Source organism: Sciurus carolinensis, chromosome 4 (genome assembly GCF_902686445.1).
Source record: "Sciurus carolinensis chromosome 4, mSciCar1.2, whole genome shotgun sequence".
In the NCBI taxonomy this organism is placed as follows: Eukaryota; Metazoa; Chordata; class Mammalia; order Rodentia; family Sciuridae; genus Sciurus; species Sciurus carolinensis.
Genome location: NC_062216.1, coordinates 83,540,173 through 83,554,212, shown reverse-complemented (window position 1 = coordinate 83,554,212; position 14,040 = coordinate 83,540,173). Strand labels below are relative to the sequence as shown.

General features: G+C 35.3%; 1 protein-coding gene across 1 annotated transcript in view; it reads left to right on the top strand.

The window, feature by feature from the left end:
- The window catches only part of Slc15a5 (solute carrier family 15 member 5), a 78,811-nt gene that overhangs the window by 42,418 nt on the left and 22,353 nt on the right, over positions 1–14,040 (top strand). The window contains exons 6-7 of the mRNA XM_047548082.1: positions 2,148–2,336; positions 8,710–8,841. Of these exons, the coding sequence (XP_047404038.1) occupies positions 2,148–2,336; positions 8,710–8,841 (321 nt within the window). The remainder of the gene's footprint in view (positions 1–2,147; positions 2,337–8,709; positions 8,842–14,040) is intronic.

Here is a 14,040-nt window from a genome sequence, read left to right as displayed (position 1 = left end):
GTAAGATTCATATTTTCAATTGTTTCCTAAGCATTTCTATTTAGAGGATCTCTTTGTACCCCCAGGTAAACCTCCAATTAAATTCATTTCTCTTTACCTACTTGTGGATCTCTTTATGTTGTCAGTACTGCCTCTCCAGTCACCTGGACTCTTCCCAACATTAGCTTCCTCTTTGCTTCACTCCTATGGTTTCGTCAGTGAACTCTATCCCACCCTGTGTCTACCTTCTGTATATTTCCCTGGAGTACTTGGAAGTCTTGATTGTATCTCAAATCCCCGTTATACTTTACAAGATTATTCTTATAACCTCCTGTCTTCCCATCTCCAATGTCATTCCCATTCTATCAACAGCAAGTGACCTTGAGAGTAATCATCCTAAATGGCAAGGCTCATCATTTCACTTGTGTCTAAAATCTTCAATGATTCTATTACCTTCAGAGTAATTTTAAAATTCCTCCAAAGTGTATTAAATGCCTCTACCATCTGACCTCAATCTATCATCTCCCCTGATTCCCAAATAACTTGAGCCTTTCACCATTCTGGAAATTTGTAAGATACTTTCAGAGCTCTGTGTCTTTGTTTATGCCATTTGCAATGCCTTCACTTTTTCATACGGAAATCATTCTTTCTTTAAAGCAAAATGATGTCTTTCACCTCTCCCACTAGAAATAAGTTCTTCTTTTTACATTCCCCAAAAGAATACAAGTCTGCAATGACTGAGAACAGACTTTCCTTTTATATCCACCACTGCGCCCAGCATACTACCTTGCATGTAGCAACTATGCAGTAAATATATGAAGTGACATATTAGAATGCCTTCTGATGAGTTTATAAAGTGTTAAGTAATAAAGATAAATGCAATTTGTGAGGAATTTTCTTAAAGATGATTGTATATGAAATTGATATTTTTATGAATCATTTACAGAACCCAAATCTCTGCTTCTCTATGAGTGGACCTATATAGAACTAAATTTAAAATAGCGTTAAGTAAAAAATTCTTCAAACAGTTTTGAACTGTCATTTAGGTTTTCTCTTTTAAAATACCTTCCATTTCTTGGAGACCCAGTAAAAAGCAGACTTCATGGATACATTTAAATGCTGAGATATAATCAAAAATTTACCTACTAGTTTCTCTATCAACCAAAACAAACAAGAAGCTATTTAAACATTAGATTGATTTTTCTGAATTGAAAGCTTTGCCTTATCTAAAATTTTATGCAAGTTAGCAAAATGTGACTATCTCTAAATTTCAAGTAAATTCCATCAAGCCAAAGATTGCCTCTGTTCCAATGATAGGATTAAGTCCAGTAATATGAATGATAAATTGAGAAATGGAATGGTCAGAGTAGATATAAACTCTGTAACAAAATCCCTACTCATTTGCAACCAAAATGTCCTGTATAATACTTCAAAGGCAAAAGGAAGGGAAGAGCAAGAGTGTGACCACTGAGTAACTGCTTGCATTTGTACCCTTCTCCTAATTCACCACTTTAAAAATCTTTTCTAAACAAAAGTTTGTAGTACTTAATTCTGGAATAGCTGCTTTACTTTTTCTGTAATTATCAAAGGAAGGACAGAAAACTAAGACTCATAATGCCTTCAAGTTATTCAAAATCAATTTTTAAGTAATAAATTATATGAAGAGCTAATTTTATCTTAAATTTCCCCCAAATCATTTTTGATTCAAATATATATCTATTTAAAAAAAAAAACATTATGTAGAATGATGAATTTTATCTGGGGAACTATCATTTGAAACTATTGCCTTATCTGCAATCATAATAACTATTAAGTGTTACCAGGAACCCCCAGAACATTATCATATTTAAAATCTCACAACCACCCTACAAAGCAAAGCATCATTGCCCCATCTCAGAGACAAGGAAAGTGATAATGTCCTTAGGTAGCTGGCCTGAGGTCATATAACCAGCGAGTCAGGCAACAGAGAGTGAACACAGCCCTTTCGGAGACTAGATGCTAAGCACTAGGTGACCAACCATACAACAGTTAGCTGAGTCTGGACATCCCCAGGGCAAAAAAAAAAAAAAGTGTTGAGGAAACATCTAGTGTCAACACAAAAGAAACACTGTGGTCTATTACATTGATGTCTAGTTCTTCCTTTAATTTTTTAAATTCTTTTCCTTCAGTTGCTGGAAATCTTTCTGCTGCATTGTCTGTGATGGTAGCTGGTTTCTCTGAAATACGCAGAAAACACTTTCCCCTGCTGGAGCAGCCTGTTTCAGGGAAGGTTCTGACTGTTTCCTCCATGCCCTGTTTCCACCTGGTTCTTCAGTATGTTTTACTTGGAGTGGCCGAAACTCTGGTGAACCCCGCCCGTGAGTAACAATTTTACACCTCATGTCAGAAGACACTGGACCTTTACACAAAGCACTTCACCACAGGAAAAACTGAAGTGGCAGGTGATCTGTCACTGCTGGAGATGTCCCATAGTGTTTCAGACAAACCTGTTTAACACCCTCATTGAAAAAAAAAAAAAAAAGCTTCATTTTTCTTCATTCCTCTACCACGCAAATGACAATTATTTATTCTGCTTGGATACAGATGGAATGAAAGATTTGCTAAGCTGATTAGAGGTAATAATCATTTGGTCAGATATAGAACAGGAAGAAACCCTGCTAAAACCTAGGAGACAACCCCCGCAGGTTTAAATGAAAACTCTTCCTTCCTCCCGTCCCTCTTCCCTCTTCCCACTTCCCTCTTCCCTCCCTCTCATTCACAGATAAACTCATATATAGACTCCCTCTAAAAATGACATTTAATGTGCTTTGAAAGTGTATAAACATGCAAATGAAATGAATACTTGACCCAATTTTCTTGATAACTCAATGTCTTTAAATTAAATTATACTAGATTAAATGTGATCACTAGCTTAATAAAATAAGTTTATTAAATATCAAGGGTTTCTCTATTATCTAGATTGCTTATATTAATTAAACTAACCACTTTAAAATTCGTCACAGAGTTTCAGCAACTTCCTGTCATGCAGTAAAATGTGTCTGTGTGTGTGTACACACATTCACCAGGGTGATCTATCACCTCTTGTGTTTCTATCCACCTTGTATTTCCCTGCAGTGGGAGCCCTAATTGTAGCTCAAGCCTGCATTATACTTTACTGAGGATATTTTTTTTGGTAATAGTGGTGCTGGGGATTGAACCCAGGATCTTATGCATGTGAGGCAAGCACTCTACCAACTGAACTACATTCCCAGCCCAAGAATATTTTTATATCCTCTATCTTCCTACCTCCAATAACTCATGCTATCAACCAGCACACGACCTTTAGAATAATCATCTTCAATGACAATTCTAATCATTTCATTTGTGCCTAAAATCTTCAATGATTCTATTTTCTTCAAAATTATTTCCAAATGATTTACGTACATATATTTAATAAATATAGTATTTACACGCAGACACATGCCCATATATGATATCAAAACGATTCATTTTAAAAAATCAAAATTAAATTAAATTTGTGTAACTATAGTTACAGATCATGCTAAATCATTTTATTCCATATATTTTGCATAAGTTGTTTTGTGACAGTCTGTGATGGGAACAGCATTGTTTAACACTGCAAGGAATACAAAAGGAGGGTAACTGACTGCTGCTATGCAAACTTGGTGATCTTCCCTGATGCTGTTTCTAAGACTCTTGGAAGTAGTCAGCCAAGATTTTTTGGGCTACATGTGGAGTGAGGTAAGGAGTGAATGAATACAGGAGGAAAATCCTAGCCAGCTTAGCAACTGTGGCTCAGCATATTCACAATCATTGCAGGTTAAAAGGCACATCATGTAATAAAAATCACTCAGTCCGTCCTCTTTCAAATACCCAGCAGGAAACTGGCCAAATATGTCAAATATTTCTCTCCTACAGGGGACGTGAGCCAAAGTCCCAAAGTCTTTGTTTGATTTCAGCTTTTCACTGACTGCTTGGTGACCTTGGGAACTCACTTTATCTCCAAGCTTTACCATCTGATCTTTAAAATACAAATAATGACCATTCTTCCTTATATCACAGCTGTTATATTTGGATCTTTAGGGTCCCCTGAAAAGCTCATGTTTTGAAATCATGGTCACCAATATAGCAAGGTTCAGAGGTAGAGCTTTTAAACAATGATTAGATGATGGGGCTGTACCCCGTTAGTGGATTAATAATTTGAATGGATTACCAGGTGGTAACTATAGGTATGTAGGCATGGCTCAAGGAGGTATGTCACTGGGGCGTGACCTTGGACTATATCATCAGGGTAAGAATCTATCACTGGGATGAGAGTCAATGGGAATTCCATTGGAAATCAAATGGTATAAAATACAAATGAGTGCTCTGAATCATAAAGCATTACTCTCCCGGGAGCAGTACAGTGTTTAAGCTCTTTGATCTTAAAGTTGGACAAACCTAAGTACAAACCAGTTCTGTCACTGACTAGTGGTATGAACTTGGGAAAATTAGTCTCTACTTTTGAGCCTTTGTCATTCATAAAATGAGGATCTATTCAAAAGAGTAGTGAAATATTTTATATGAAACAAAAAAAATGCCTTATTATAAACAGAACTTGGTAGTTACCAATTGTCATATGAGTCATTATTATTATCTTCTATGTGATCATCCCATCACTTTCCATCCCATTTCTGTTTTTTCCTTTCCCTTTTTTCTTTTTTACCTTAGTTGCACTTATCAGAATTTGAAATTACCTTATTTGCTTTTGCTTGTGTTACCTCCTCTCACCAAGAAAAATGAATGCTTCCTGAGAGCAGGATTCTTGTCCTCCTGGTTCATACTCATATTTCTTTCTGTTTCTCTTCCTGAAAAATACACATACAGAGTAGGTTATCAATAAATGTATTTTTATTAAATAAATGAGTGAATGAAATCTATAACTATTTCTACATTTTACTATATTTCAAACTATGGACAATGTCCTATACCATTGGCATTGAGTAAAAAAGTCCAGTGGATCAGTTCACAAATGTCATTGGACTTCACTACCAAGCCATGTGGTCACTGGGGATAAGCTACAAGAAAAAGGAGAAAAAATTAGAAAACTTTTCAAACTATGTGTTTTTTTAATTGTAGTGTATACTCCAGCTGTCTCATAACCTGTGTTTACTTATTCAAAAAATACTAAAATGTGCCTAAGGCTGTTCTGGGAGCCTTAAACACATCAGTAAAATACAATGAAAAACAAAACAAAAAAGAAAGCAACAAAAAAAAATTCTGGACTATAGAGCTTGCAACATTTTAGTAGTTGAGTAGTGGAAAGCAGCTGGAGATATAGAAGGTGATAATCAGAGGGCAGTGCATGAAGTTGAGATTATGGAGTGAGCAGTTACTAGTTCAGGGCATGGTTTGGCAAATATTTTGTAAAGTGTCAAATAATAAATAGACTTCATGGGCCAGTTTATATTATAAATATTCAACTATGTCATTGTGGTTCAAATGCAGCTGTAGACAATGTATAATGAATGGCTGTGACTGTGTTTCAACAAAACTTTATGGAAATAGATAGTGGGATGGACATTTCTTGGTCATGGTTGGCTGGCCCAGATCTGGGGCACAAGGTACAGTCTGTAACTATCGTATAAATGGACTGGAAGCAAAAGGGGTTGAAGACAATGACATTAGAGGTCAAAGAACTAAGGAACAAAGATTTGGAAGCCTGAAAGTTATGTGATTTCTATGTTAAAATTGCCAAGAATTAATACCAGAGCAGTGCTAGTGAACTTGAGATGGAGACAAGATCTGGCAACTTTGAGAAATAGAGGAAAGTGTTCTAGATGGTAAATGACAGCACAAAAGAAAGGTAATAGATAATATATTTTGATAACACAAGATTAAAAGCTGAAGATTTTTAGAAATAAGCATCCAAAAGTAATACTAGAACAAAGTTCCATTTTCTGCAATTGTAGAAAACATGTTCTAAATCACATATTTCAAAATATTTTGAACTATATGTTCAAAATAGCTTCTTGAACACAGTAAATATATTTTTACTGTTTATGAACAACTGGAGTAAAAAAGAATTCCAGCAATGACTCCCCAGTACCAGGTGCCTTAGGAAGGTGGTTATGGCCCTGTATTTTGTAGATTCTGCTTATACTATTATGTGGCATCCTTGCAAACCGTAACCAGCTACCACCTGGAGGCACATTTCTAGCTCCCATTGGCAAGAAGAACAGCTTTCACATATGCTTTGAATATTTTTTTGTGTGTCCTCATAGTAGAAAAGAACTTTTAGAATAGCGATAGACTTGTTGATAACATCTGTATTCTAATGGACTGCAAGAAGTTTCTTGTAGCCTAAAAAATCAAGTTAATGATCACTAAAGTTGAAAAAGATCAGAACATGCAAGTAGATGCCTGAAAATGGAGATTTGAAGACTTGAAAAACTAAGTCTTATAAAAGGGAACTGGAGACTTTCAAAAACGACTAAAATGACACCAAAGAGAGATTAACCAGCAGGCAGAGAGCTGGCAAAGTGTGTTCATGAATTATACACCGCACCAGAAGTTCTAGCAAGAGAGAAGCATAGGATTAATAATTAACCAGCAGAGTAATAATGGGCTTGTACGTTCTGCTTTTTCTCAGAGAAAGAAATAGACCTACTTACTCTTTCTGTCCATTGTTTGTCTCCTCATATTTATAGAGAGGAAAGTTCATAAGCCACATCTTTTCTATAGCTGTGAATCAATTCTTTCCAAGGCCCCTTCAGCATATCTTCATAGTCCCATTTGGACCTTCTTGAAAATACTCTGGGGCTTTGCCTCAGGCTCCTGCTGGTATTTTGCACTACACAAGAGCTGCGGGGCCTTGCCACAATATTAGAAGATCTCCTCGCAGTATTTTATGTATCACCCTTATTACCTTCATCAGCAATCACTGTGAGATTGAATGCCTTCTTAGCACTGCCCTGTGTGAGGTGTGTTCTTCTGTTCTCTGCCCTTCCAGAGCTTCAAATCTAGGAAAGATAAACTGATAATGTTTCAGCACCTTTCCTGAAACCGAGGTAGGGACTTCCCTAAATGTTTATTGAAAGAGTGAATAAATACATGTTGAAAACACACAGAAAGTAAAACAGAAATGTTTCACCAACGCAAGAAGGAACATTAGTACATTTGACTGTGTGTTAGTATGTTCATTTAAAAATACTGGGCAAATGTAGAGTTTTGGGGGTGAAAAGGACAAGTAAACAGGGGTGAAACATTCCTGAGAGGAAAAGAAAGAGATAATAAGGTTTATTTCTTCTTACAGACAAGGAAACTGAAGGTTTGGTATTTACAGTACATCTGTTTTTCTATTATCTTTTTAAAATGGGCTTTAATATTCATAATCTCATTGTAGGAAAATTTGCGAAGCACAAGAGTAAGAAGAAAATTAGAAATCCAATCATTCAACCACTCAGAGCTAAGATTGTTAATGTTACTCAATGTATTTCTTTACAATTTTTCTGCATAGATACAATAGAGAGACATTAGCAAATAAACCATGTATACATTTTCCAGTTTCAACAATTTTCAACTCATGATCAAACTTACTTTATCTCTACCCTCATTTCCATACCTTCTTCCTCTCTGTTGTATTATTTTACAGTAAATCTCAACTATCACAGTATAATAAATATTTTAATTTGCATCCTAAAGATTGCCATGTATATTTTAATATGATTATGTTAATGTGGTATATGCGAAATCATATATACTTTTTTTGTCTATTTCTGAATTTAAAAAGTAATTTTAATTCACATTTAAAAAAAAAATTTCTCCCATAATTTTCTTTCAGCCAGTTGCCACCATCATTACTAGTACCCCAACAATGACTTAAGAAGAAATAACCATTTTGGAGACAATGATTAATAAGTTATTGTCTCTCTCTAGGTACCCTCTTCTTAAATGGGATAACACATATAGTACCTAGCACGTTATTGTCTCTCTCTAGGTACCCTCTTCTTAAATGGGATAACACATATAGTACCTAGCACAAGTAGGAGCTATTTGATTTATTAAAATTAACATTGTTAAAAATAACTAATCCCCATGTGCTAGCTATAAATTAGCATTGTACTAAGTGCTTTATGTAGCTCTTGATGGCAGGTAAGCCTCATAGCATCTCTGCAAGTGAGTAACAACATTATTCCCATTTCATTGAGGAGGACACATTGAAATTTGGAAAGTTCAGGAAACTTACCTCCAATCACAGAGATACTAAATGGTGAACATGAGGTTTTAGTGCATTCCTGTTTATCTCCAAAGCCTATTCTCTTAATCTCTATGAAAATTTTATATAATAGATTCAAATTTTCCACAAAGAATCTAATGGTTTATATAGAATCACAGAATCATAGATTTTATACATTGCTATGATACCACCTAATACAAACCTCACATCAATCCAAAATGTATCAGAAATATTCAAAATGGAGTGAACTGGGTGAATATAGTAGGACTCTCAATCACCAAGTTATCAAATTCTCCTCATAGTTGTAAAAGGGAAAATTTTTGCTATATTTTATTCATTGGAGATATTTGTAAGCTATATCATCTCTTACAATAGTAACCTTAAAGTCCAACCTAAGCTTTGATCATATTAGAAAATTTTCTTTGATGCATGATCAATATTAATTTGAACAGTACCTATGAAAGTGTTTTAGGGAGAATGTTCTAAATTCTGATCTTCTCTTTTTCTCTCAGTCTCCATAATAGCATACAGATTTGTTCCAAGCACCATCAGAGGAACTTCTATGAAATTTTTGACACTGCTTAATGGATTTGGTTGTTTCACAGGCGCACTGCTGGTGGAGTTGGTTTATCTCACCTCAGAAGGTAAAAATAAGTTTATAGTATGTGTATATACATTGATTTGATGACTAGGGAACTGGGAGACAAAACCTTAAGAGAGGGGCTTTGCCAGTGTAGTCTTTTTTTAATTGATCCACTTTTGCAATTAAGATAGAATTAAGATAGGGAACAGACTCTTGCTGTATTCATTAATTTCTGGGAATTGTTTTTCTTTTGATAGGAGGAGGTAATTACAGAATGTCACTTCTCATGAGACCCTGTCTGCTTTCTTTCTTTAGTGTATTTTAAAACAAACTGGTCATCGTATTCGTATTAGGTCTTTTAATGAGGCCATATTCCACCATACCTCATAGCTGTCACAGGCCACCCATACAGAAGGCAGAGCCCGGGCACGTGTAGGAGGGTAGAGTACCTAGACCACATTTTCCTCATGATTAGCCACAAATCTTGTCTGTGTCACCAAAGATCAATCATGAGTTAAATAACAAATGATCTTGGAAATTTTTTTCAGTAGATTTTGACAGAAACAACCAATTGGAAAAATTCAGATGCAAATATTAAAGTCCTACTCTTAAGTTACACATGAGGGTGAAAAAAGAATTCAGAGAGGATGACAATAATGATTAGTGGTCACACTGAAATGTCTTTGGCTGTCTTTTAAATCCAAAGACTTTTTTAAAATGCCCTAAAATGCCACGGTAACTTGTATTTTATTTTAACTTACTTTTGCTTATTTTATGTAAAATATCACAAACTTATTCTTTTCTACTTTCAAAAATCTTATGGTTGTGCACTTAAAACAATGTAAAAAAGTGTTGGTTTGTGTTCTCTTAGAAGAAACTAATTTGATACACCTGCTTTCAGACTATGACGAAAATAACTTCTGTGAGAAACTCCTCTTAACACTCTTAACACTAAGTCTTCATTCAGAAAGTATTTATCTAGAACCCACACCTTCCCTGGCACCATATCAGGTGCAGGGGATACCCTGGAAAGTAAAATAAACATTTCTGAACCCTTAAAAAATTCTCAAGAGGGAAAGGAAGCAATAAAATTAAGAGTGCTGAATATAGTAGGTATAGTGAAGTTCAGGGAAGAAATGTGGCAATCTTGACTGATGTCTGAGATCAAACCCTGCCTTTTCATTAGTTATCTGAGAAATTTACATATTTAATATTTATTATATGCCAAGCCCTATGCTACACAGAATTGTGTGAGGTATAGTTGAAATTCTCAAAGATCTCAAACCCAAACTCCCATAACTATACATTGCAACGTTTCTGACCTTGGGTGATCAGATCCTTTGTATATGAACAGGATAAAGCATCAGCATTAAGATTTTGTAAAATAATCTGGAAAGATCTAACCCATATCTATATCTAAAACATTTTAGCTATTGAACATATTTCCTGTACATAACTCAACAAACATGTTTTTGAAAATTTTATCTTAAAATTTTTTCTATAATCAAATCATATTCTACACCAGTTTACCTTTATATAAATCTAAATTTTTCATCTGTATGCTGAAGCAATTTATCCAGAGTTAGAAACTTCATAGAGTCCTCCCCTCACTTCAGCCTTTAGACATAAATTTGGAAGTCCCCATTGTTACTGAACCTAAGTTCATTTAGTCATCACCCAAAAGGGTTCAATGAATAAAGGACAAATTGGTGAAAGGAAAAAGATTTGTTTGCTAAGTCAGCAAGACCAAGAATGGTGGACTAGCATTCTGAAAGGCCCTCTTAACCTAACACAGGTTCCAAACTCCTTTTATCCCTCCGAGGAAATGATTAAGGAAATCTGATAACTCGTAATCTTCCAGCCTGCATCAGTCTTGAAGGGGAAGGAAAGAACTCAAGGAAATCTGGGATAAAAACAACCCTGTGCTACTAGTTTTAAGTCTTGAGAGCTGTATGCTCAGGGAGGCGCCATCTTTTTCTAGTAAAGGATAACCATAAGCACGGCTACTCTAGGGCTGTCATCGCTTCTGACAAAGAGGCTATGTTTGGGGTTCCTCCTCAGACCCCCTCAGGTTGGGCAGTTTGCTAGAATAATTCAGAGAATTATTCTGAGTTATAGAATAACTCAGAAAAACACAATAATTTTGATTTAATTTTATCATAGCAAAAGAATACAGATTGGAATAAGCCACCTGGAGAAGCACACAGTGCAGGGTCTGGGAGGTCTCCAAAACCGAAGCTTTCATTTTCATGGATGCAGTACCCTCCTGGCACCTCACTATGTGACAATAGGAAAATATTGCTAACCAGGAGACTCACTGATCTTCAGACCCCAGCTTCTGTTGAGGTTTTATTGAACAGGCACAACTGATTGAATTGTTGGCCACATGGTTGAACTCAATCTCCAGGCTCCCTTTCCTTCCCAGAAGTTGAACTGATATCATTACTCTCAAAGCCCCTACCCTCTAATCAATCACATGATTGGCCTTTCTATCTGACTTGTCCCTATTTCAGGTCATCTCATTAGCATAAACTAGAACTAAGGGCCCATGATAAGTCATTCCACTAGCATAAATTAATAGTTGGGGTCTGAAGGACCTACTATAAATAATAAAGACACTCTAATCTTTCAAGAAACTCAAAAGATCCAGCATTTATCTTCCAGAAACCAGGTCTGGCAAATTCTTCATTGAAAAACCTAAATTTTTATTGAGAATCTGCATAGTATGGTAATGAGCTCTGACATGCATTATTGTGTTTATGACAAAAATTTTGTAGAGGTAAGATATTTATTCTTGTTCTTTCAATATAATAATTAAGGCAGAAAAAAAAATAAAGTGGTCCAGTCATCACAACTAGTGTCTGAAAGAAGTGTGACTCCCTCAGCACACCAAAACCAGCCAACTATTAGAGGTTCCCAAGTTACAATGGCATTTGTTACTTCTACAATAAAACCTCCTTGGGTGGAGATGTGCACATGACATAGTATTGATAATCTAGACATAGCATAAAGATGGAGAAACAAAAGTTTAAATAACGTTCGCAGAATTTGTTATTCATGAATGGAAGGTTGCCAAGGATACACAATGAGGACATCTTAGAAAATGGGATGTGGGGCACGTCTAACCTTGTGCTCAAGAGAACACTATTTAAATTGCTACTGGTTGATTTAATTCTTTTAAGGTTTTGTTTTCTGTTCATAATAAAATTGTGAAACATCAAATCATATCCCAGGAAATCACAATGTTACAGTGGATGTTGCCTTACTACTCATCTGATCTTTCATTATACTAAAAAACAGAAGACATACTATCGTCTTCTAGTGTCCAGAAAACTTCTCTGTTATATAATCTTTGTCTGCCCTTCTATTGATAATATTTTACACAGAATAAATCTAATTTTTCAACACATAGCAACTTTCCAAACATTTGATAATTATTCCTAGAAATAACTTGGTATAGTGGTTAAAAGAATAGGCTCTGGAGTCAGACCACCTCAATTTTAATCCAGATTCTGTTTCCATGTAACCAATGATAATATATAATTCACTTCATATTTTTCTAAGAATTAAGTAATTAATGCCCATAGTAATTGCTCAGTAAAGATTGCAATCATAATCCCCTTCTATTCTACAGCAAGTCATCCCTGTTTTTTCATATTGTATGATTTCTTGATTTTTCAGTCTCAAAGCCCCTCTATTCATTAAACAAACAAGTTGCCTTGTTTTTTCTTAGAATATAGTTTCCAAAATCAAACACAATACTCAAGATAGGTACAAATGGGATAGATATGCAACTTTTATCATACTGGACACACCCACTCTCTCTCTCAGAATGTCAACAGAGATTGCATTGATTTTTTCAGTAGTTATATCATGCCATCAGGTCAATTAAATTTTGAAATTTATTATTATTACTATTATTACTGTTATTATTATGCAGCTGCTCTGGGTTCACCATCACAATTTTTTTTTCTAATTAAATGCAGGACTTTATCTTCCTCCTTAATAAATGTCAACCCATCATCCTAAATAACAGACATTTTGAAACTTGATTCTGTCATCCGGTGAATTACTAATCTTCTTTGCTAGCTTTGTATCATCTGCAAATTTAGTAAGCAAGTCCCTAGACTTCCTCCAGGTAATTGATAAAATTGTTGAATTGGACAGGACTGAAAATAGAGCCTTATGGAAAATTCCTACAGACCTCATTGCAAGTTAATGACAATCAATTAATTCCCCCCTTTTGGTTGTAATCAGCTCCCAATTCACCTAATTACTCTCATTCAACCCACACACTTCTCAATCATTCCCTAAATGTCATCACAGAAGACTTTGTCACATATTTTTCTGGGTTATAATATGTCTGTGTTTGTGACAGTCCCTTTAACCATCACAATATCATTCCTCAAGGAAGGAAATGAGGTTCATTTCAATGATTTGATTCTCATGATCCTACACTGACTTGCAGTGACTAATTAGGATCCCTAAAGGAGAGAGACCCTTTGACAATAAATATCACTTTGGGGTAGGTCATTAACTCTCTAAGGCTGTCTCCTCTTAATGAAAAAAGGGGGACAATGTACTTTACTTTTCTCAGAGCTGATAAGATGATAACATTAAAGTGTTTCAAAACTTCAATGTCAGAGATTTTTTTTAAATATAAAATTAAGTCATACATTAGAATGGCCCACTTAGCTTAAAACAAGCCTATTCAGTGAAACCACCAGAACAATTTTTTTAAACAGAACTGATCATAATGAAACCAACACTACAAGTCTATATTTAGGCACCCTACCGCTCAGCATTCCATTTAGCATTTAGGATATTTTCAACCTTTAAGGATTCATGTCAGCTGAACATGTCTGCCTGAGAGTGTGTGTGAATGTTGGTGTATGAGTGGAAAAGAAGATCAGCTATCACAGTCTCCCAGTCTCCAAGCTACATTAGTCATTTTTAGCACCATGATGGAGAATGGTGTGAATGCGGTAAATTCAAAAGATTTCTCAAAACTTGACTGTGCAGACAGATAACTGTTAGAGTGACATTTTCAGTACAAGTGAGAAAACTGATCCTTCTGGGATCTCTAACTCTGAGTGCTTTAAAGGAGAAGATACAAGACTAAACCCATCCTCCTACACTAATCATTTCAGGAATAGTTTATCTAAAAGTAGCAATGCTAATATAGAGAGTGAAGAAGTCAGTCAAACTGCTTATTTCGACTATATCCCATTAGCAGCAAGATCAATTTTCTCACACTCAT